The sequence below is a fragment of the Monodelphis domestica genome, chromosome 6, assembly GCF_027887165.1.
Source record: "Monodelphis domestica isolate mMonDom1 chromosome 6, mMonDom1.pri, whole genome shotgun sequence".
Classification (NCBI taxonomy): Eukaryota; Metazoa; Chordata; class Mammalia; order Didelphimorphia; family Didelphidae; genus Monodelphis; species Monodelphis domestica.
Window position 1 is genome coordinate 79,799,182 of NC_077232.1, and position 22,611 is coordinate 79,821,792.

Genomic DNA, 22,611 nt, shown 5'->3' on the forward strand with positions numbered 1-22,611 from the left:
TTGGAACTATGCCCAAAGGGCACTAAAAGACTGTCTGCCCTTTGATCCAGCCATAGCACTGCTGGGTTTGGACCCCAAAGAGATAATAAGGAAAAAGACTTGTACAAGAATATTCATAGCTGCGCTCTTTGTGGTGGCCAAAAATTGGAAAATGAGGGAATGTCCTTCAATTGGGGAATGGCTGAACAAATTGTGGTATATGTTGGTGATGGAATACTATTGTGCTCAAAGGAACAATAAAGTGGAGGAATTCCATGGAGACTGGAACAACTTCCAGGAAGTGATGCAGAGTGAAAGGAGCAGAACCAGAAAAACATTGTACACAGAGACTCATACACTATGGTAAAATCGAATGTAATGGACTTCTCCATTAGTGTCAATGCAATGTCCCTGAACAATCTGCAGGGATCTAGGAGAAAAAAAACACTATCCACAAGCAGAGGACAAACTGTGGGAGTAAAAACACCGAGGAAAAGCAACTGCTTAACTACAGGTGTTGAAGGGATATGACTGAGGAGAGATTCTAAATGAACACTCTAATGCAAATACCAACAACATGGAAATGGGTTCGAATCAAGAACACATATGATACCCAGTGGAATCACACATCGGCTATGGGAGAGGTGGGGAGGGGGGAGGAAAAGAAAATGATCTTTGTTTCCAATGAATAGTGTTTGAAAATGACCAAATAAAATAATGTTTAAAAGGGGAAAAAAACAATTTCAGTGCCCTAAAGAATTATAGGCTAAGCATTCTCTTTGGGAACCCCTTTTTGTCTCTCTGCAATGATGTTTATCTTGTGTTTTCTTTTTTTCATTGAAGAAAGAAATGCATGAAGCAGTTGAAGGTACTACACTGGCAGCTTAAAAGACTTTGCATTGAAAGATACTAATCTCTCCCATAGAAATGGCAACTTTTTTATGGGAGTAGTGTGTTATTTTACTTATTTTATGTGTTAAATAAATGTGCTTGAGGTGGAGCCTTGAATTAATTATGGTTTTTCACATTTGTGTGAATTCTCCAACTTCTATGAATATCAAGGGAGGACTATATTTTTTTTGTTGTTTATTTGATAGCATTTTATTTTTCCCAAATTACATGTAAAGAGAATTTTTAACATTTTTATATGAGTCTCAAATTCTCTTCCTTCCTTTCTTCCCTTCTTCCCTCACAAAAACAGTAAGAAGTCTGATATAAATTTCACATATATAATCATAGAATTTTTTCATATTAATTACTTGGTGGAAGAAAACTTGAATAAAAAATTTAGGAAAGAAGGTGAAACAGTATATGTCAGTCTGGATTCAAATTTCATCAGTTCTTTTTCGGGAAGCAGATGGCATTTTTCATCATGAGTCCTTTGGGATTGTCTTGATCACTGTTTTGCTAAGAATAGCTAAGTTATTCACATTTATTCATCTTACAATACTGCTGTTACTGTACTCAAGGTTCTTGTGGTTCTGTTCATTTCACTCTGCATCAGTTTCTGTAAGTCTTTCCAGACTTCTTTGAAATTCTCCTGCTCATCATTTCCATTACAATCATAACACCTCCACAACTTGTTCAACATCCTCTCATTTTCCAGGTCTCTGCCACCACAAAAAGAGCTGCTATAAATATTTTTTGCATATAGGTCCTTTCCTATTTTTTTCTTTTATATCTTTGGGATATAAATTTAATAAAGGTATTGTTGGATCAAAGAATATATGCTATTATTTAGCACTTTTGGCATTAATCCAAATTTATCTCCAGAATATTCATATAATAATATCATCATCAACATAAAAACATAATAATAATAATCAGTTCACAACCTCTCCAACAGTGCATTTGTATCTCAATTTTCCCACATCCCCTCCAAGTTTTGTTATTTTCCTCTTCTATCATAATAACCAATCTGATAGGTGAGGAGTGGTACCTTAGAGTTCTAATTTGCTTTTCTCTAATTAAAAGTGATTTTGAGAGGACAGCTGGGTGGCTCAGTGGATTGAGAGCCAGGCCTAGAGACAGGAGGTCCAGGATTCAAATCTGGCCTCAGACACTTCCTAGCTCTGTGACCCTGGGCAAGTCACTTCACCCCCATTGCCTAGCCCTTATCACTCTTCTGTCTTAGATATTGGTTCTAAGATGGAAGGTAAGGGTTTAAAAAAAAGTGATTTTGAGCATTTTTTCACTGACTATAGCTGTTTTAATTTGAGAACTTCCATTTATCAAATGGAGAATGACTTGTATTCTTATACATAAGAGTTAACTCTTATGTATTTGGGAAATAAGATTTTTTTAGAGAGACTTCTTGTCAATTTTTTTTCACCATTATGATTACTGTGTAATTATTCTAGCCTATTCCCCTCCCTGTTTAACCTACCCTCTATCCTTTCATTCTGCCCATCCTCAGAAGAGTTTTGTTTCTGGCCACTGCATTCCCCAATTGGACCTCACTTCTCTCAGCCTCAGTCTTTTCTTATCTGCTTCCCCTCTTACTTTTCTATAAGGTAGGGTAGATTTCTAAACCAATTGAGTGTGTATATTCTTCCTTCTTTGGGCCAATTTGGATGACAGTAAGGTTCAAAAGCTCCTCTCACCACCTCCTCCATGTTCCTCGCCACTACAGAAGATAATTTGCCCTATTTTGTTTTTCTCTTTCCCCTTCTCCTAATGTATTCCTCTTTCTCACCCCTTAATTTCATTTTCTAAAAAAATATCAATCATCCTGTCATATTCAGCTCACATCCTTGTCCTCTGTCTCTGTATTTTTCTTCTAATTGCTCTAATAATGAAAAACTTCTTAGGAGCTACAATTGTTATTTTCCCTTGTAGGGATATAAACAGTTTATTTAACCTTACTGAATCTCTTTTCTCATTTCCTGTTTCTTTCTTATGCTTCTCTTGAGTCTTGCCTTTGAAAGTAAAATTTTCTATTCAGTTTTGGTCTTTTCATCAGGAATGCCTGAAACTTCTCTATTTCATTAAATACTCATTTTTTCACCTGAAGGATTACACTCAGTTTTGCTGGGTTGATCATTCTTGGTAGTAGCCTTTTGCCCTCTGGAATGTCATATTCCAAGACTTCTCATTCAATGTAGAAGTTGCTAAATTTCTTGTCATTCTGACTGTGGTTCCATGATATCTGAATTTCTTCTTTTTGACTATTTGCAATATTTTCTTCTGGAGCTGGGAGTTCTGGAATTTGGATATAGTATCGGGTATTTTCATTTTGGGATCTCTTTCAGGAGGTGATTGGCATATTCTTTCAATTTCTATTTTATTCTCTGGTTCTAAAATATCTGGGCAGCTTTCCTTGATAACTTCTTGATAATGTCTAGATTTTCTTTGATCATGGCTTTCAAATGGTTCAATAATTCTTAATTTATTGCTCTTGGATTCATTTTCTGGGTTAGTTGTCTTCCCCATAAGATATCTCTATTTTTTCATTCTTTTGACTTTCTTTGTTTTTTGATGTCTCATGGAGTCATTAGCTTCCATTTGCCTATAATATTTTTAAAATATTATTTTCTTAAGTGAATTTTCATACCTCTTTTTCCATTTGGCCAATTTTACTCTTTAAAATGTTCTCTTCATTGGATTTTTGTCTTTTTTTATCATTTGGCCTATTTTTTAAGATATTATTTTTTTTCAGTATTTTTGTGCTTCCTTTACCTCTTTTTTCATGATTTTCCTAATTCTTCTTCTACCCCTTTTACTTGATTTTTAAAATCCTTTTTGAGCTCCTTGTGTAATTCTTTTTGGAACTGAGACCAATTAATATTTTTCTTTGAGGGTATGGATGCAGAAATATTGGCTTTATTATCTTTTTCTGAGTGTGTTTTGGTCTTTCCTGTCACTAAAATAACTATATTGAGGAATTTTGTGGTTGTTGTTTGCTCATTTTTATCTAGAAGATGGTTTGTTTATTTGTTTCTAACCTTAGATGTTATTTGCAAATTTACAGTTTCTCTGAGATTGGGATATTTAAGCTTTTTTTTAATGTTTTATTCATTTAAATATTTTATATTTGTGGAGATTAAATTTTCCTTTTTAAAATTAAATTAGTAAATAGTTTATGGTGTTTATCAGGTTTTTGTTAAGAGCTTTTAGTTTTATCAGTTCTTTGGAATTTTTATTTTTAATATTATTTGTTACTCTAGGCATAGGGAACAGTCAATGCAAAGGCATGGAGCTGGGCAACAGAATGTTATGTGTAGCCAAAGGATACTTTGGCTGCATCACAAAGTATGTGAAGGAGAATAGTATGTAATGAGACTAGAAAGACAGAATGATAGACGTAAAGTTAGAAGTGACTAGACGTCATCTAGTGCAGAACCTTCTTTTAAACTTTTTTTTAAACTGGAGAAGCTAAGTATGAGAAAGGTTAATTAATTGCACAAATATCATTCTCTCTGTCTCTGTCCCACAAATGGGTTCACCTTCCCTATCAGATGCCTCCATAATTTATATTTCCAGTGTTGGTTGCTCTCCTGAGTGCAATTCCTGTTGCATAAACTGATTTAAAACCAATATCCATAGCAGAGGATGAAGAAAAGCTTATAAATAACTCAATAAGAACCTCTAAAATGAATCATGTACTTTTTATACTCAGTGACTTCAATGCAAAAGTAGAGGCAAGGGAAAATTGTGAAAAATGTTGGAAAATATAGCTCTAGTAAGAAATAAGAAAATTTGAAAACTTATAGACTATATAAAAGTCATTTACTTATGTATCATGAATACTTTTCATATTTGATAAAACAATCAGAAGGTAATGGACATAGTTAACACCAAATAACAATACTCCAATTTTTGAAATTGGTTATATTTTAACTGTTGGGAAATGACTCATTACTAATGTGAGTTTTCCCTGAGTTAGCTGTGTACAGTCAAAGTGCCAACTCCTTTAGGTCAAAATTAATACAAAACTAGAAGCATAAAATTGAGAAGAACATAAGAGTTTGCAATTAAAACAACTACCACTGATTGTTTACATGAAAGAAACATGATTTGAAATTTTTGGAATTTGGAGTAGACGTTCAAGAGGTGGTCTAGAAATGTAAGAATGCATTCCTTAAGCCCCTAAAAAAATCCTTACCTTGAGCCTTAGAATCAATACTGAGTATTGATTCCAAGGGAGAAGACCAGTAAAAGCTAGGCAATGGAGTTTAAGTGACTTGCCTGGAGTCATATAGTTAGAAAGTATCCGATGTCAAATTTTTATTTTTTAAACCTTTACTGTGTATTTGGCCAGATTTGAATCTAGGACCTCCTGTCTTTAGGCCAGCTCTCAATCCACTGAGCCACCTAGCTGTCTCTCTGAAGCCAAATTTGAACCCAGGACCTCTTATCTCTTATTCTGGCAAGTAATGAAGTTTTGAATGGAGGTGCCTGCTCATCAGATCATTCTCTCTCTCCTTGGCTAAGCTGAGATACTATCATTCTCAGGCAAAGAGCTCATTTATTAGCCTATCTTACTTCATATAACTTCTTTGATTTCTGCTTGCCATCTATTTTGATAAAGACATACTAGTTGCTATTTGTGAATATCTTTGGTACAACCAGTATTTAATGAGGGAATTAAGCTAGTAAGAGTAAGATGCAAAACTTCCTTTGAAAGTGATCAAGGAAACTAGTTTTGTTGGGGACTCTTATTATACCCCTAGAATAGATATTTGATAGGTATAATTCTAGCTTGATATCCTTCTTGGAGCTAGCAGAGAAAAGGAAACATTGTCCAGGCATAGCAGTCTTACCTTTGGCCTGTCCCTCCCCTATCAGTGGCTGATGATCCTGGCCTAGGCCTCCTCATCCTCCCCCCAAAGGTAGAAATCACAGCCTCCCTCACAGATAAGATGGGTCAGATTCTGGATCACATATCTAGCATTTCTCACAGAGGTCAGCTATATATATACAGACACCTACATAACAACATTTGGCATATAACCAAGATATATAGACAGCTAACAAAAATAAGTAACTAATGATATTCATAATAGATAGGTAATGGAAGCATATGAACAAATAGTACTCAAAAGAATTGCAAACTATTAACATCCGTATAAAAGAATATTCCAAATCACTAAATCACTAAGAAAAATGCAAATCAAAACATCCTTGAAGTTTTACCTCATATGCAGAACACTGTAATCACAAAAGATGGGAAAACTCAATATTGGAGGGGTTGTGGAAACCTGGCATAATAATACATTATTTATAGAACAGGAATTATTGAAACTATTCTGAAAAAATGTGAAATTATGCCAAATAATTGGCTGAAATGTCTATACTATTTGGTTCAGTGATTCTTCTGCTAGTCACATAGCCCAAGGAAGTTAGTGATAAAAAGAAAAATCTCATATACACCATAACAACTTTTTGAGAAAACAAAGAACTAGAAAAAATAATATGCCTATTAAGTGGATAATAGTTAAACAAATTTTGAATATAATGTAATATTACTATGTTGTAAGGAAGCAGGAACTTTTATGTATATTCATAAAACTTGTGTATTATTAATACAGAGAAGCATGGAAAAAATTATATAAAATAATACAGGATGAAATAGGCAGAACCAAGAAGACAATGTACAGAAGGACTACAACAATATGAATGGAAAGAATAAGAAAACAATAGATTCTAAATGCTACAAAATTATAATAACCCTGCTTGACTGAAAAGAAGAGATGAAAGATATTTTCTTTCATTTATTTTTTCTCTCCTTTTTACTACCCATATCTATTGAACAATTAAAAACAAAACAAAAACTGAAACTCTCAACAAATTTGCAGAGTCCAGAAAAGCAAATTCCCATATTGGCCACATCCAAAAATGCATGCCTCATTCTGTATTTTGATAAAATATAAGAACATACACACATGCATCAACACATACACACACCCACATTTGTGTATGTGTGTGTGTGTGTGTGTGTGTGTGTGTGTGTGTACATGTGTATTACAAAACTCTTTTACATTCACTCTTGGCTAGTTCTAAAATTATCCATAGCATGGATCACAGGAATGTTTCTGCCAGGTAGGATCTCCATGCATGGAAAGCAGAGGGGATGACACAGCTCAGGACTGAAGGAGAGAAGCTCAGGAGTGAGTGTCTATGGGCCATTCATACCAATAGGGAATACTTTCCAACTTAGTGCTCTCCTTGCAAAGCTTTCAGGGAAGGCTAATTTTTTAAAACTCCTTTTGTTGCTGAAATAATTGCTTTGTTCTTGTGCTGTCACTATTTTCCTTTTTATGGAATCTATGGTTTTCTCTGTGTGTGAAATGAGACAGATTCTCCTCCTACTCACTGGATACAAGCACTGTACTGTGTACCTTACATCTCTCTCCTGGGCCAGCCATGCTTCAGTTGAAAGAGAGCCAATTAGTAATATGCTTCCAGGCACTTGAAGCTTTTTAAAACTGCTATGTCATTTCAGCATCTTAGAACTGAAAACATATTACGCACAGTTTTTAAAACGCCTGTGAAAATATAGGAACATAAAACAAAGCCAGTATTTTTATCTCTGTTAACTGTTATCTGGAAAAACATCATAATAAAAACATTGTCTTATAGCTTGCAGAGTATATTTATCTTTCTAACTAAAAAAAGAAACATTACCTGAAATGATTAATTGTATATATTTTGCTAAAAGGACTTAGTAAAATTAAAAAGTCTATGATCTTTGGAGGAAAAGTATGAGTGTGTATGCATGTGTCTGTGTGTGTGTGTGAGAGAGAGAGAGAGAGATTGTTTTATGCATGTAGATCACATTGCTGAACATTATGTTATATTAGTGACATTTAGAAGAAAACTGTAAGTTATAACAATGGCAATGAAAATAAATACTGCAGCAAATTACCAAGTTTAGCCTGTGTAGTATAACCAGAAAAAGATGTAGGACAATCATGTAATGAGAATGAGAAACAATATTTGAGCAGTTTGAGAGCTATATTGGTACTCAGCATATTAAAAGAACCAAAGAAAGCCTTATAAGAAATGGATTGAATCCTTTATAAAGAATTAAAGGGACTTCCGGGTAAACATGGCTGCAATCTAGACACAAATCGCTTTCTCTCCCCGGCACCGAACGAAATAGACTACATTAAAAGAGCATAAAAATCACCTTTGGAAGAATGGAGGGACTCTTCAGTACCCACAGAAACGAAGGTATGTGGGGTTTGAACATTTCCACCCTATAAGAAGGAGGAAAAGCTTGCACAAAAACGTGAACTGAACTGCCCCCCCCCACCTCCCCAACCAAACTAGAGTAGGGTATCAGAGCACTCACTGGGACAGCAAGTGAGTGAGGAATGTCTCTGTCTAGGGGGGCACACCAGGGTCCTTTGGATCTAAAGACTGCTAGGAAACGGCCTCTCAGGGTGGTTTCTTGGGAGAACCCTGGGAACTGGAGAGCACACAGACGGCGGGTCCCCTGCAAACTGGGAACAGTGAGGAGTCTCGAGAGTCTGTAAAAACTGCCTAAGGCCAAAGTGTTGCCCCTCGCTGTAGTGAAGGGGGGCAAGCCAGGCTCCCTGGAACCTGACAGGGAATACCAGAGTTCCACCCCTCAGCAGCATGGGCGAGAAGAGACCACAGAGCATAGGGGCAGGAGTGCTGAACACAGGGGCAGTTTCACTGAGCACAGGGGCCGGCACTCTAAGAAACCTCAGAGGCTGGGAAGAACTATTTTGAGGCAACCTAAATTCACAGAAAGCCCACCCATATCACCCAGACCCCAGACCAAAAAGGAAAGGGGAATAAAACCACCAAAGGAATGGTTCATGCGGCCCAAAATAAAGCCTCCAAGAAGAAAGGGAAAAAAGTGACTATTGATAACTTTTATGGCGGGAGTACCCAAGGAAAAGAAGAGAAAGAGGATGAAATCCAAACAAAATCAAAACATGCCTCACAAAATGGAAATTATCCACAAGCTCTGGAGGAACTCAAATTGGAGCTTATCCAAAAGATGGAAACCTTCTAGAAAGAAAAATGGGAGAAAGAGATCAGCAGTCTAATAGACAAGACTTCACAATTGGAGAAATAGCTAGAAGTCTCTAACAAAAAGGTAGAACAAGCTGAAAAACAAATCCAGTCCCTAAAAACCAGAAATAAGCAACTGGAAGACAGTGAGATTGCAAAACAGCAAGAATTAATAAAGCAAAGCCAAAAAATTAATGAATTAGGAAGAAGAGACAACTTGAGAATTATTGGTCTGCCCGAAAAACCAGAGATAAACAAAAACCTTGAAGCTATACTACAGGAGGTTATAAAAGAAAAGCGCCCCCACGTTCTGGAGCAAGGGGGCAAAATAGAAATAGAAAGGGTTCATAGAACACCCTCTATACTAAATCCACAAAAGACAACCCCCAGGAATGTAATCGCCAAATTCAAGAGCTTCCAAGCAAAGGAGAAAATCCTATAAGAAGCCAAGAAGAGGAGCTTCAGATATAGAGGGGCTCCTATAAGGATCACACATGATTTAGCAGCTAACACGCTAAGAGACCGCAAAGCATGGAACACAATATTTAGAAAGGCAAGAGAGCTGGGTCTCCAACCAAGAATCAACTACCCAGCAAAACTGACTATATACTTCCAGGGGAAAGTATGGGCATTCAACAAAATAGAAGATTTCCAAGCATTTGCTAAGAAAAGACCAGAACTTAGTGGAAAATTTGATATCCCATCACAGAAAGCAAGAGAAACATGAAAAGGTAAATATGAAAGAAAGGGAAAAGGAGATAAATCTTATCTTTTTCTTTAAATCAAACTCTCTTCTATAAGGACTACATTTACATCAAATTATACATATTAATATGTGAGGAAAATGTATTGTGTAACTCTCAAAAATTGTATGCATCATAAGAGTAGTTAGAAGAATCATGCATATGGAAAGATTGGGGTATCATGAAGATTTGGTGAAAGGGGGGTAAAGAAAGAAAAAGGGAGGGGAGAATCATCAATGATTCTAAGATTTACTTCAACAAATGGCAGGGGACTAAATAGAATAATCTTTCCCATACAAAGATAAACATGGGAAGGGGAGAGGAAGAACTCTCATATGAGAAGGAGAGGAAGAGAGCCTGAAGTGATATTACTTAAACCTTACTCTCAGTGAAATCAACACTGAGAGGGAAGAATATCTAGATCCATTGGGATACTGAATTCTATCTTATCCAACAGGTAAGAAAGGAAGGAAAATTAAGGAGGGGGAGGGGGTAAGGGAGTATAAAAAGGAAGGGAAGGAGAGGGGGGAGGGGAAGGGAGCATAAAAAGGGAGGGGCTATAAAGGGAAGCATATCAAGGGAGGGGACTAGAGGGACTGACCTAAAGTAAATCACTGTTTCAAAAGGTTATAGCTAAAGAAGAAAGGTCAGAACTAGGGGAAGATATCAAAATGCCAGGGAATCCACAAGTGACAATTATAACTTTGAACGTGAATGGGATGAACTCACCCATAAAACGTAGACAAATAGCAGATTGGATTAGAACCCAAAACCCTACCATATGTTGTCTTCAAGAAACACATATGAGACGGGTTGATACTCACAAGGTTAGAATTAAAGGATGGAGTAAGACCTTTTGGGCCTCAACTGATAGAAAGAAGGCAGGAGTTGCAATCATGATATCTGACAACGCCAAAGCAAAAATAGACCTGATCAAAAGGGATAGGGAAGGTAAATATATTCTGTTAAAAGGGAGTATAGACAATGAGGAAATATCACTAATCAACATGTATGCATCAAATGGTATAGCATCCAAATTTCTAATGGAGAAACTAGGAGAATTGAAGGAGGAAATAGACAGTAAAACCATATTAGTGAGAGACTTGAACCAACCAATATCAAATTTAGATAAATCAAACCAAAAATAAAATAAGAAAGAGGTAAAAGAGGTGACTGAAATCTTAGAAAAGTTAGACTTAATAGACATATGGAGAAAAATAAATAGGGACAAAAAGGAATACACTTTCTTCTCAGCACCACATGGCACATTTACAAAGATTGACCATACATTAGGTCATAGAAACATGGCATACAAATGCAGAAAAGCAGAAATAATAAATGCAACCTTTTCAGATCATAAGGCAATAAAAATATTGATCAGTAAGGGTACATGGAGAGCCAAATCAAAAATTAATTGGAAATTAAATAATATGATACTCCAAAATCAGTTAGTTAGAGAAGAAATCATAGAAACAATTAATAATTTCAATGAGGAAAATGACAATGGTGAGACATCCTTTCAAACCTTATGGAATGCAGCCAAAGCAGTACTTAGAGGAAAATTCATATCCTTGAGTGCATATATTAACAAATTAGGGAGGGCAGAGATCAATGATTGGAAATGCAAATCAAAAAACTTGAGAGCAAACAAATTAAAAACCCCCAGAAGAAAACCAAATTAGAGATCCTAAAAATTAAGGGAGAAATCAATAAAATCTAAAGTGATAGAACTATTGAACTAATAAACAAGACTAGAAGCTGTTACTTTGAAAAAACAGACAAAATAGACAAAGTACTTGTCAATCTAATTAAAAAAAGGAAAGAAGAAAAGCAAATTAACAGCATCAAGGATGAAAAGGGGGACCTCACTTCCAATGAAGAGGAAATTAAGGCAATCATTAAAAACTACTTTGCCCAACTATATGGCAATAAATATACCAACCTAGGTGATATGGATGAATATACAATAATATAAACTGCCTAGACTAACAGAAGAGGAAATAGAATTCTTAAATAATCCCATATCAGAAAAAGAAATCCAATAGGCCATCAAAGAACTTCCTAAGAAAAAATCCCCAGGGCCTGATGGATTCACCAGTGAATTCTATCAAACATTTAAAGAACAGCTAATCCCAATGCTATACAAACTATTTGACATAATAAGCAAAGAGGGAGTTCTACCAAATTCCTTTTATGACACAAACATGATACTGATGCCAAAGCCAGGTAGGCCAAAAACAGAGAAAGAAAATTACAGACCAATCTCCCTAATGAAGATAGATGCAAAAATCTTAAATAGGATACTAGCAAAAAGACTCCAGCAAGTCATCACAAGGGTCATTCACCATGATCAAGTAGGATTTATACCAGGGATGCAGGACTGGTTCAATATTAGGAAAACCATCCACATAATTGACCACATCAACAAGCAAACCAACAAAAATCACATGATTATTGCAATAGATGCATAAAAAGCCTTTGATAAAATACAACACCCATTCCTATTAAAACCACTAAAAAGCATAGGAATAGAAGGGTCGTTCCTAAAAATAATAAATAGTCTATATATAAAACCATTAACTATTATCATCTGCAATGGGGATAAACTGGATGCATTCCCAATAAGGCCAGTTGTGAAACAAGGATGCCCATTATCACCTCTGTTATTTAGCATTGTACTAGAAACACTAGCAGTAGCAATTAGAGAAGAAAAAGAAATTGGAGGCATTAAAATAGGCAAGGAGGAGACCAAGCTATCACTCTTTGCGGATGGCATGATGGTCTACGTAAAGAATCCTAGAGATTCAACCAAAAAGCTAATCGAAATAATCAACAACTTTAGCAAAGTTTCAGGATACAAAATAAACCCACATAAGTCATCAGCATTTCTATATATTTCCAACACAGCTCAGCAGCAAGAACTAGAAAGAGAAATCCCATTCAAAATTACCTTAGACAAAATAAAATACTTAGGAATCTATCTCCCAAGACAAACACAGGAACTTTATGAACACAACTACAAAACACTCTCCACACAACTAAAACTAGACTTGAGCAATTGGAAAAACATTAACTGCTCATGGGTAGGATGAGCAAATATAATAAAAATGACCATCCTACCCAAACTCATTTAGCTATTTAGTGCCATACCCATTGAACTTCCAATTTTTTTTTTTACTGATTTAGAAAAAAACATAACAAAGTTCATTTGGAAGAACAAAGGATCAAGGATATCTAGGGAAATAATGGGGAAAAAAACACAAAGGAAGGGGGCCTTGCAGTCCCAGATCTCAGACTATATTATAAAGCAGCAGTCATCAAAACAATTTGGTACTGGCTAAGAGAGAGAAAGGAGGATCAGTGGAATAGACTCGGGGTAAGTGACCTCAGCAAGACAGTATATGACAAACCCAAAGATCCCAGCTTTTGGGACAAAAATCCACTATTTGATAGAAACTGCTGGAAAAATTGGAGGACAGTGTGGGAAAGATTAGGTTTAGATCAACACCTCACACCCTACACCAAAATAAATTCAAAATGGGTGAATGACTTGAACATATAGAAGGAAACTATAAGTAAATTAGGCAAACACAGAATAGTATACATGTCAGACCTTTGGGAAGGGAAAGTTTTTAAAACCAAGCAAGACTTAGAAAGTCACAAAATGCAAAATAAATAATTTGGAATACATCAAATTAAAAAGTTTTTGTACAAAGAAAACCAATGTAACTAAAATCATAAGGGAAGCAACAAATTGGGAAACAATCTTCATAAAAACCTCTGACAAAGGTTTAATTACTCAAATTTACAAAGAGCTAAATCAATTGTTCAGAAAAATCAAGCCATTCTCCAATTGATAAATGGGCAAGGGACATGAACAGGTAGTTCTCAGCCAAAGAAATCAAAACTATTAATAAGCACATGAAAAAGTGTTCTAAATCCCTTATAATCAGAGAGATGCAAATCAAAACAACTCTGAGGTATCACCTCACACCTAGCAGATTGGTTAACATGACAGCAAAGGAACGTAATGAATGCTGGAGGGGATGTGGCAAAGTAGGGACACTAATTCATTGCTGGTGGAGTTGTGAATTGATCCAACCATTCTGGAGGGCAATTTGGAACTATGCCCAAAGGGCGATAAAAGACTGTCTGCCCTTTGATCCAGCCATAGCACTGCTGGGTTTGTACCCCAAAGAGACAATAAGGAAAAAGACTTGTACAAGAATATTCATAGCTGTACTCTTTGTGGTGGCCAAAAATTGGAAAATGAGGGGATGTCCTTCAATTGGGGAATGGCTGAACAAATTGTGGTATATGTTGGTGATGGAATACTATTGTGCTCAAAGGAATAATAAAGTGGAGGAATTCCATGGAGACTGGAACAACCTCCAGGAAGTCATGCAGAGAGAAAGGAGCAGAACCAGGAAAATATTGTACACAGAGACTCATACAGTGTGGTATAATCGAAGGTAATGGACTTCTCCATTAGGGTCAATGCAATGTCCCTGAACAATCTTCAGGGATCTAAAAAAACACTATCCACAAGCAGAGGACAAACTGTGGGAGTAAAAACACCGATGAAAAGCAACTGCTTGACTACAGGGGTTGAGGGGATATGACTGAGGAGAGACTCTAAATGAACATTCTAGTGTAAATACCAACAACATGGAAATGGGTTTGAATCAAGAACACATGTGATACCCAGTGGAATCGTGCGTCAGCTATGGGAGAGGTTGGGGTGGGGGGTGGGGAAGGAAAAGAAAATGATCTTTGTGTCCAATGAATAATGTTTGGAAAAGACCAAATAAAATAATGTTAAAAAAAAAGAATTAAAGGACAATGTGGCAGAGAAGCTCACATGGGAGAGAAGGTATGAAGGGATTGTGATCTGAACTGACGGAGATTTAAGTCTAACCTTATGTGATTACACTGTCAATCACTCTCTTCTTGATTATCTCTTTTCAACAGATTTCTGTGACACTCACTACTCTCTCCTGGCTCTTATTTTTTTTTAACCAGTTCTTCCTAGGCTCCTTTGCTTGATTTCATCTAGTTCAATCGCACCACTGATAGATGTTCCCCAGGGCTATGTCATGGGTTCTTTTATCCCTCTAAACTATTTCATTTAGTGAATTCCCATCTCTATATAGATGATTCTTAAATCTTATCCAGCTCTAATCTCTATCCTGACCTCTAGGCTTACCTTTCTAATTGCCTATTGTACATCTTGAAATAGATGTCCCATTGGCACTTCAGTCTCATGTTCAAAACAGAACTCATTACCTTTTCTCCAAAACGCTCCATCTTCTAAACTTCACTGATATAATATAATATAATGTTCAGCAATGTGATCTACATGCATAAAAACAAAAATATCAAAATAATACTTGACCTAAACTAATAACAGAACCACTAGGTTCCTCTTTTCCAAAAAACACCTCAACCTTGATCACCTTTGATCCATTATCACTAGAACTTTGAAAGAGTAAAAACTAAGTTAAAAAAGACCACCATAAATTTCTAGAATGGAGAGCATATAAAATTTTGTGGGAATAATAATAGGTATAACATCTTATTGATCCAAATGTTAACCTCTTAATAGTAAAATACCATGAAACCCACCTTAATAACAGGGCCTTTCTTCACTGGTCCCAACCTCCACTGTCAAAGGCATCAAATTGTAGGACTACTCTATTTAACAGAGAAGGAAACTGAGACGGGGAGAGAAAGTAACTTTTCAGACATCACACAAATGATCAATAACAAGTCTGGAATTCAAACATAGTCTACTTCAAAATATAGTGAGTTTTTTAAAATGAAGAATATGCTTAAAGGGTTTAAAGCAATTATTTATAACAACTGAACAGAAATGTTGAACAATAAAAGCAATAAAAAGTATAATAGTTTTATCTGGCAGAAAGGTTCATAATGTTATATGTAAAATTATAAAATAAAGTGTTTGAATGTTTTAGTAGCTTTCTATTTAAAAGAAACCTGCATTTAATTGTAAAAATTTCCTAGTCAGTCTTGTTTTAAGGTTCAGGTTTCTATATGCATGAATGAATATCTTACATCTATTGAACTCTGCTATCTGGCAACCTTTTCCATAGCCAAAATCCAAAGGAAAAAGGGGTGGAGGGAGAAAGGCTTTTTTCCCCCAACAGATGCCATAACATCATTTACATCTTTGTTCTGAGCCTGTTTACTCTTATTTTAAATGCAGGTCTAATAAGTAATGAACTAAAAAGGTGATTAGAGATCAAACAATGACCAAGGAAGTAAAAGAGAAATATCAATTCTCTAATATAGGGAACAATTGTCTATGTCCCTATCTTCCCAGTTCAGGAATGGGTAATAAAAGGAGCCAGAAGCTGCAGGTGCTAGAAAAGTGTTCCAGAGAAACCCAAGCATGTGGAGCTAAATGGAACAGAAGTCTGCAATAGTGCCAAGAAGAAAGGCTGAGATAGAAGTAAACAGAAGAAGACATTTTGAAAAAAATATTATAGATCAAGAAATGATCAAGAGATAAATCCATAGAAAAAGAATATTGTAACTCCACAATAACTACAAGCAGAATCTCTAAGAAAAATAAAATCACTTGGCCACAAGGATTATAAGAATTTTTGGAAGAAATTAAGGAAGAGATAAAAAAGAATAGAATTACAAGTGAATTAAGAGCCCTGAAGGAAAAAACTAAAAGAATACATAGCTTAGAATGGGTCCAAAGGACCCCCAAGTAGAGGACTTCCTGAAAATGAGAATGAATGAAATTAGAATGAATTAATGAAATTAGATTGAACACAGCAACTAAGACAAAAAATATTATAATAGAATCAAAAAATGGAAAAAATAAAGGTATCTAGTTTCAAAAACATGTGACCTGGAAAAGATAAAAAGAAAAATGATTTAAGAATCATTGTACTATAAGAAAACCATGAACAAAAAAAACAAAACTTGTATACTGCATTTTAAGACATCATAAACAAAAACTTCCTTGAATCTGAGAGGAAAGTAAAAATAGAAAGAATCCACTGTCATTTCCTTAAAGACACTTCAAAATGAAAACTGTGGAATGATATAGTCAAAATCCATAGGTTCCAGATCAAAGAAAAAAAAATACTAGAAGCAGCTAAAAAAGCAGGGTGAAGGAAATTAATATTTAGCTTAGTTTACTAGTGCCAGGCACTATGCCAAGAACGTTACAATTATTATCAAGTACAAAATACCACAATAAAGATCACACAAAATCTGACCAAAAAAGACCTTACAATACAATATCCCAAGAGGCAAAAATTAAATACTTACATTCAAGAATAATTTAACTAGCAAAATTAAACAACATCCTCAAGGGAAAAAATTGACCTTTATTAGAATGGAGGACTTTTAGTATTCCTTATGAAAAGGCCAAAGTTTGGATAGAAATACAAATTTTGAAATGCAACATAGGAGTCAAGAAAAACCTAAAAAGGTAAAAATATTTGAACAATTAGAAGGAATCAAATATGATGATATTCTTACATTCTAATGAGGGAGAAAATCCTTAAATTAGTGAAGAGTATAAGAACAAGTGCCATCTGGTAGGTCTGTTATCCACTACCCGATTCTGGGACTGAAAAGAGGACCTGTATCAGAGGATGGAGAGGAACCACTGTTAACAGGTCTTAGCTACATACTGAGCAAGGAACAAGTTCAGAAACAAATAGAAATTATGTAGCTCTTTTCCCAGGAACAGGATGCAGTCTTGGTCCTTGCCTCCAACCCAGTCTGTGGATAGCAGTGGAATTGTTGTTTGTCCTTTATTTTTGCAGAGAATTATTTATTAATTAATAGTTCATTAGGAAATAGAGTTACATAGCATAAGTTATTGATAGATGCATAAGAGAGTAGTTATAAGTTAGGTTTCTTTAAAAAAAATATGAATGGAATCTCAGATGGGTAAGAGAGAATTTTCCCAGAATGCTTTGAGAGACAGTTACCCAACTGACTTTCACTCTTTAGGCTGACCCTGTTCTAAAAGGAGGTCCTAATAGCTGCTTGGCAAGACTGGGAAAATCTCAGTATTTTTCACATCTAAAGATTCATCTAAAAAACCTGACAAGTGAAGGAGATTGTTGGGTGAAACATCAGTGCAAGCCTCAGCAGGTTTGCTGTGCAAGTGGAGAGAGGCTGTGGAGATTCAAAGCTGTTTGTTCATCTATACAGCAAGGGAGAGAGAGATATCTAATTTATTTCTCTTGTGTATAATTAGGGTATATAGATTAAAGTTTGGGGAATTTAGATAAAATAGGAAGAGAGAGTAGCCTCAACTCTGTTTGGGGAAGAAGTTCTTTGCAAATCAGATTTTGGGTGGTTAGAGTAAGAATTATTAGCTTAGGGACTTATATTATAAGAATTTCTTTTCCACTTGTTTCCTTTTAATATCCCTTTCATTAGTTTTTTTCCATTATAATAAAAATATGTTTTTTTATACAACTGGCTGAGCCGGAATTCTTAGGTTGCTCTGAGAAGTCATTTTTCTCAAAAAGTCACACCAACAGCCTGTCCACATACAAGAAATTAACTGATATTACCATACTCTACCAATAATCAATAAGGGTTAGAAAACCCTTATAAAAATTTCAAAGAGTGGGAAGTGGTAATGGGATCCTTGAACTACTGCAGTGTGTAGGAACAGATGCCAACTGACAGCTGTCACCCACTGGATTTTGATGACTCTGAAAGAAAAAACCGAAGTTAATAACTTTGTGCAATCTATCTCACTTAAATCCAGCTCACATGTAAAGCTACCCTCAGACTGGTTTAACTCCTTTGCTAAGACAGTTTTATCAGAGTATGATTGCTGTGTTTCTTGAAGTCACAACAGAGTTAGGGGAAGGTGGACACCAAAGCTGGATAAGCAAGCAGTGGAATAAGCAGGGCAGGAATCCCAGACCAAAAGGGAGGCTGAAGCTCAGTTTCTCAGAATCTGTAGAACCTACCAGAAGGCTAATAGTTGCTGAGTCCAGCAACAGTCTTTTCATATTTCCAGACAGAGAAAAGCCAAAAAACTCAAAACTGGTGGGCTAAAAAATGAGTAAAGAAGGAATCCCATGATAAAGAGGTATTATAGTGCCAAAGAATCTCAAGATACAAACCTAAAAGAAGAGAATGATTCAAAAACATCTTTATAAGCAAAGTCTCAAAGAAAACATGCAACTTGAATAAAAGTCCAATCAGACCTCCTAGCAAGTTTTTTAAAAAGCTAAAAATGATTTTTAAAATCAAGTAAGAGTGATACCATTAAAAAATAGGAAAAGAAATGAGAGCCACAGAAGAAGGATATGAAAAGAGAATTAGTGGTTTAAAACAAAGGCTCAAAACCTTGCCCCAGAAAATAATGTCATGAAAATTAAAAGTGACCAAACAGAAGCTAAAACAACTCCCTGAAATATTAAGAATGGAAAGAAAGTAAAATTACTGAAAAATAGAAGGAAATGCAAGATATCGCATAGGAAACTTAACTGGGGTCACAGTTTCCTCATTTGTAAAATGGCAGGGTTGAACTAGAAAGACACTAAGATTTCTTACATTTCTAAATCAATGATCCTGTGGTCATATTATAAGAGAGAATATGAGAGAAAAAAAAATTAAGTGCTTCATGAGGCCTAAGGTGGGACAGGACACATAGGTATGGAAACAAATAAGAACCAGCTTTCATGGAAGGGATGGCATTTGAATTTGATTTTACTAAATGGGTTGGAATTTGAAAGGACAGAGAGTCATACAGCCTAGAATGTAGAGTGCATAGAGATACGTAAAATGAGTTTAGGCTGGGAAATCTAGGCGGCGCCAGCATTGGAAAAATTTCTTTGGGGTGGACAGTCTTTTCATGTCCTTCAGGTGTGCAATCAAGATAGACCTGTGGAAAAGGAATGAGGATCAATTTTACAAATATTTATCTTAGAGTTCAGGGAAGAAATATGGTATTTTACAAGACTGAATAAAGAAAAATACATCAAAACTATCATTTTTACTTTCTATTTAATGAAAAATATAAAATAAAAATAAAAGTTTTTCCTTTCGGTTCATGTCTCTTAGTAGATACACATTTGTGTAGTTGTATAAATAAAAATAAATCAGGTTTATTTTCACAATTCTTAAGTTACAATCAATGATTCTACTAAAGGCAGAATAAGGAATGATAAGCCATAGACACAATTATTACACTAAAGGGATAGACAGATAATAAAATGATAAACCCAAAGTGAACAAATTTACTTTAAAAATTAGTTATATGCAGAGGAAGGCATAAAACAAAGGAGTTCTATTAAAAAATAAACATTTTTTCTAAATTTTATTTTTACTAAATGTAATTATGAAGCACTTAATATATAGAACAGAGTGGCACTAGGTTTCATTAGAGCTAATTGGTACCATAACATCCTCTCTGAAGTGAAAATTAGCCTCTAGAGTGTTAAGAGGCAGTTCAAACCTGATTTTATAAGATATGAAGCTATCATTTTTTTGTACAACCTTATAAACTAATATATGTAACTCGAGTCTATGTTTTGTTATATGACCAGTATATAGCACCATCATGTGGCCCAAGACATAACTATTCAATTAAATATACATCATACTTCAGGAGTAAGTTTATATATAGTTTAATCTTTTGTAAGACCTTCTGCATACTTATCAAATATTCTTACTTCTGTCATGGAAAACAGGGATAATTTTTAAAACATATTTTAAAATTCCCCAAACTGTCCATGCTCTTTCCAAAAATGAAACTTGTTTAATCCTTTAGAAGAAATTATATAAATCTGTTAGCTATATGTTTTTTGGCTTGGGTAAGATGCATTTCAAAATGAAATTATCAAATATAACATTCTCAGTAATGAAGAAATAAATGTTTGCCAGTTCCAATTTGTTATTTCTGTCTCTGGCACTCTCCATTCTTGAGCATTGCCAGCATTTGAGTGAGAGTTAATAAGATTTAATGAAAGATTCTCATTATCACACTATGAAATAATCTACTTTGGTCATATTTAATTTAATTTTTGATGTCCAAATATAAACCAAAGGAAAGCTTTAGGTAAAAAATATCAAGAAGAAATAGATTCATCAAATATGACACAAGTTAACAAATGAATTATGACCCCCCCTTTTGTCACTACAACCTTACACAATCATAGGAGGTCCTAAAAAGAACTCAGCTATATTAAAAAGATTATAAAAGCACAAGTCCAAAATTATGGCATACTAATGACATAAAATAAGAGAATATGAGAAAGGACCTTAGTTGTTGTCTCCTCCTCCCCAATTCATTGCATAAATTCCTTCTTTGCTATCCTTTCTTATAGGTGGTCATCCAGCCTCTCCTTGAAAACTCTCAGCAATAATATATTCACTACCTCATAAAGTATGCCCATTCTATTATTTGGACTTGTCTAGTTGTTATGCTAAAACCCAAAATTGCTTCCCATATCTTCCACCTAGGAGCCCTAGTTTTGCCTGGACTAAGCAAATCTAATGTCTATTAAAGAACAGAGTTTAAATGACTATTGGGATGTTGTCTCAAAAATTGTAATCATACACTTTATAAATAAAAAAAAATGTAATTGTGGACTCCTAATACATTATACATGGGAAGGGAAGGGGAGGGGAGGGGAGGGGAAGGGAGGGGAGGTGAGGGAAGAAAGAGAAAGAAAGAAAGACAGAAAGGAAGGAAGGAAGGAAGGAAGGAAGGAAGGAAGGAAGGAAGGAAGGAAGGAAGGAAGGAAGGAAGGAAGGAAGGAAAGAAGGAAGGAAAGAAGGAAGGAAGGAAGGAAGGAAGGAAGGAAGGAAGGAAGGAAGGAAGGAAGGAAGGAAGGAAGGAAGGAAGGAAGGAAGGAAGGAAGGAAGGAAGGAAGGAAGGAGGAAAGAAGGAAAGAAGGAAGGAAGGAAGGAAGGAAGGAAGGAAGGAAGGAAGGAAGGAAGGAAGGAAGGAAGGAAGGAAGGAAGGAAGGAAGGAAGGAAGGAAGGAAGGAAGGAAGGAAGGAAGGAAGAAAGAAAGAAAGAAAGAAAGAAAGAAAGAAAGAAAGAAAGAAAGAAAGAAAGAAAGAAAGAAAGAAAGAAAGAAAGAAAGAAAGAAAGAAAGAAAGAAAGATGGCAGGGCTTAAATCAACACAGTAAATGCCCTCTAGAACGACTGTGTGAGAAAGCTAAAAAGCAATATTCTTTACTGTGAAATTATAATATTCTTGAACCCTGAAAAGAAATGAAGAAATATTTCCCAGGGAATTGGGAGGAGTCTCCTGGCATGGAACATTTTATACTATGTCACTCGTGGTCACTATGTTAATAAAATTTAAGACAATTATGAAGTTAAATGAAACTTTTAAAAAGTGATACTCTTTACCAAGAACTAACAAATGTCCCACAGGAAGTGCATGATGGTTAGTTTAAGAGAAAAAAAAAAGACTTTGAGTTGTACCCATTACATTCATTCATTTCTACTAATAAATATCTGAAGACTTTCTTAAAAACAAACAAAAAACCTAGATTAAAATTTCTTCCTTCCAGGATGTTCTTGACTGACTTTATACAATTCAAATCACTCTTTTTATACAATATTCCCTGAGCACTTGGTAGTTGCCATAATCACAAAGGCATGCCTTTGAACTAGATGAGCAGGAAAGTAACAGCTATTGACAGCCTTAACAAGTGGATCAGTCTTTGTCCAATTTTTAGACTGCCTATAGACAGCAGCTAATAGCAAAGAAAGCATAGACCTCTGGACTACTGTTGTTCCTTTATCTGATCCCTTGATTATAGCTATAGTTAATTATAATTACATTGAAGGATCTATAAGGAGGTTTTTACCTTTTACCTTACCCAATCATTTACAGGGGATCTATACCTCTCTTCTCTATTAATC

General features: G+C 35.3%; 1 protein-coding gene across 9 annotated transcripts in view; it reads right to left on the reverse strand.

Moving 5' to 3' along the window:
- The window catches only part of LOC100022326 (DNA polymerase nu), a 479,612-nt gene that overhangs the window by 291,355 nt on the left and 165,646 nt on the right, over positions 1 to 22,611 (reverse strand). The window contains exon 17 of one of the 9 annotated variants that reach the window (XM_056802323.1): positions 10,212 to 15,404. The exons of the other annotated variants lie outside the window; for them this stretch is intronic. Within the exon in view, the coding sequence (XP_056658301.1) occupies positions 15,387 to 15,404 (18 nt within the window). The 3' untranslated portion in view covers positions 10,212 to 15,386. Of the gene's footprint in view, positions 1 to 10,211; positions 15,405 to 22,611 lie in introns of those variants that run through there. 9 annotated transcript variants of the gene reach the window in all.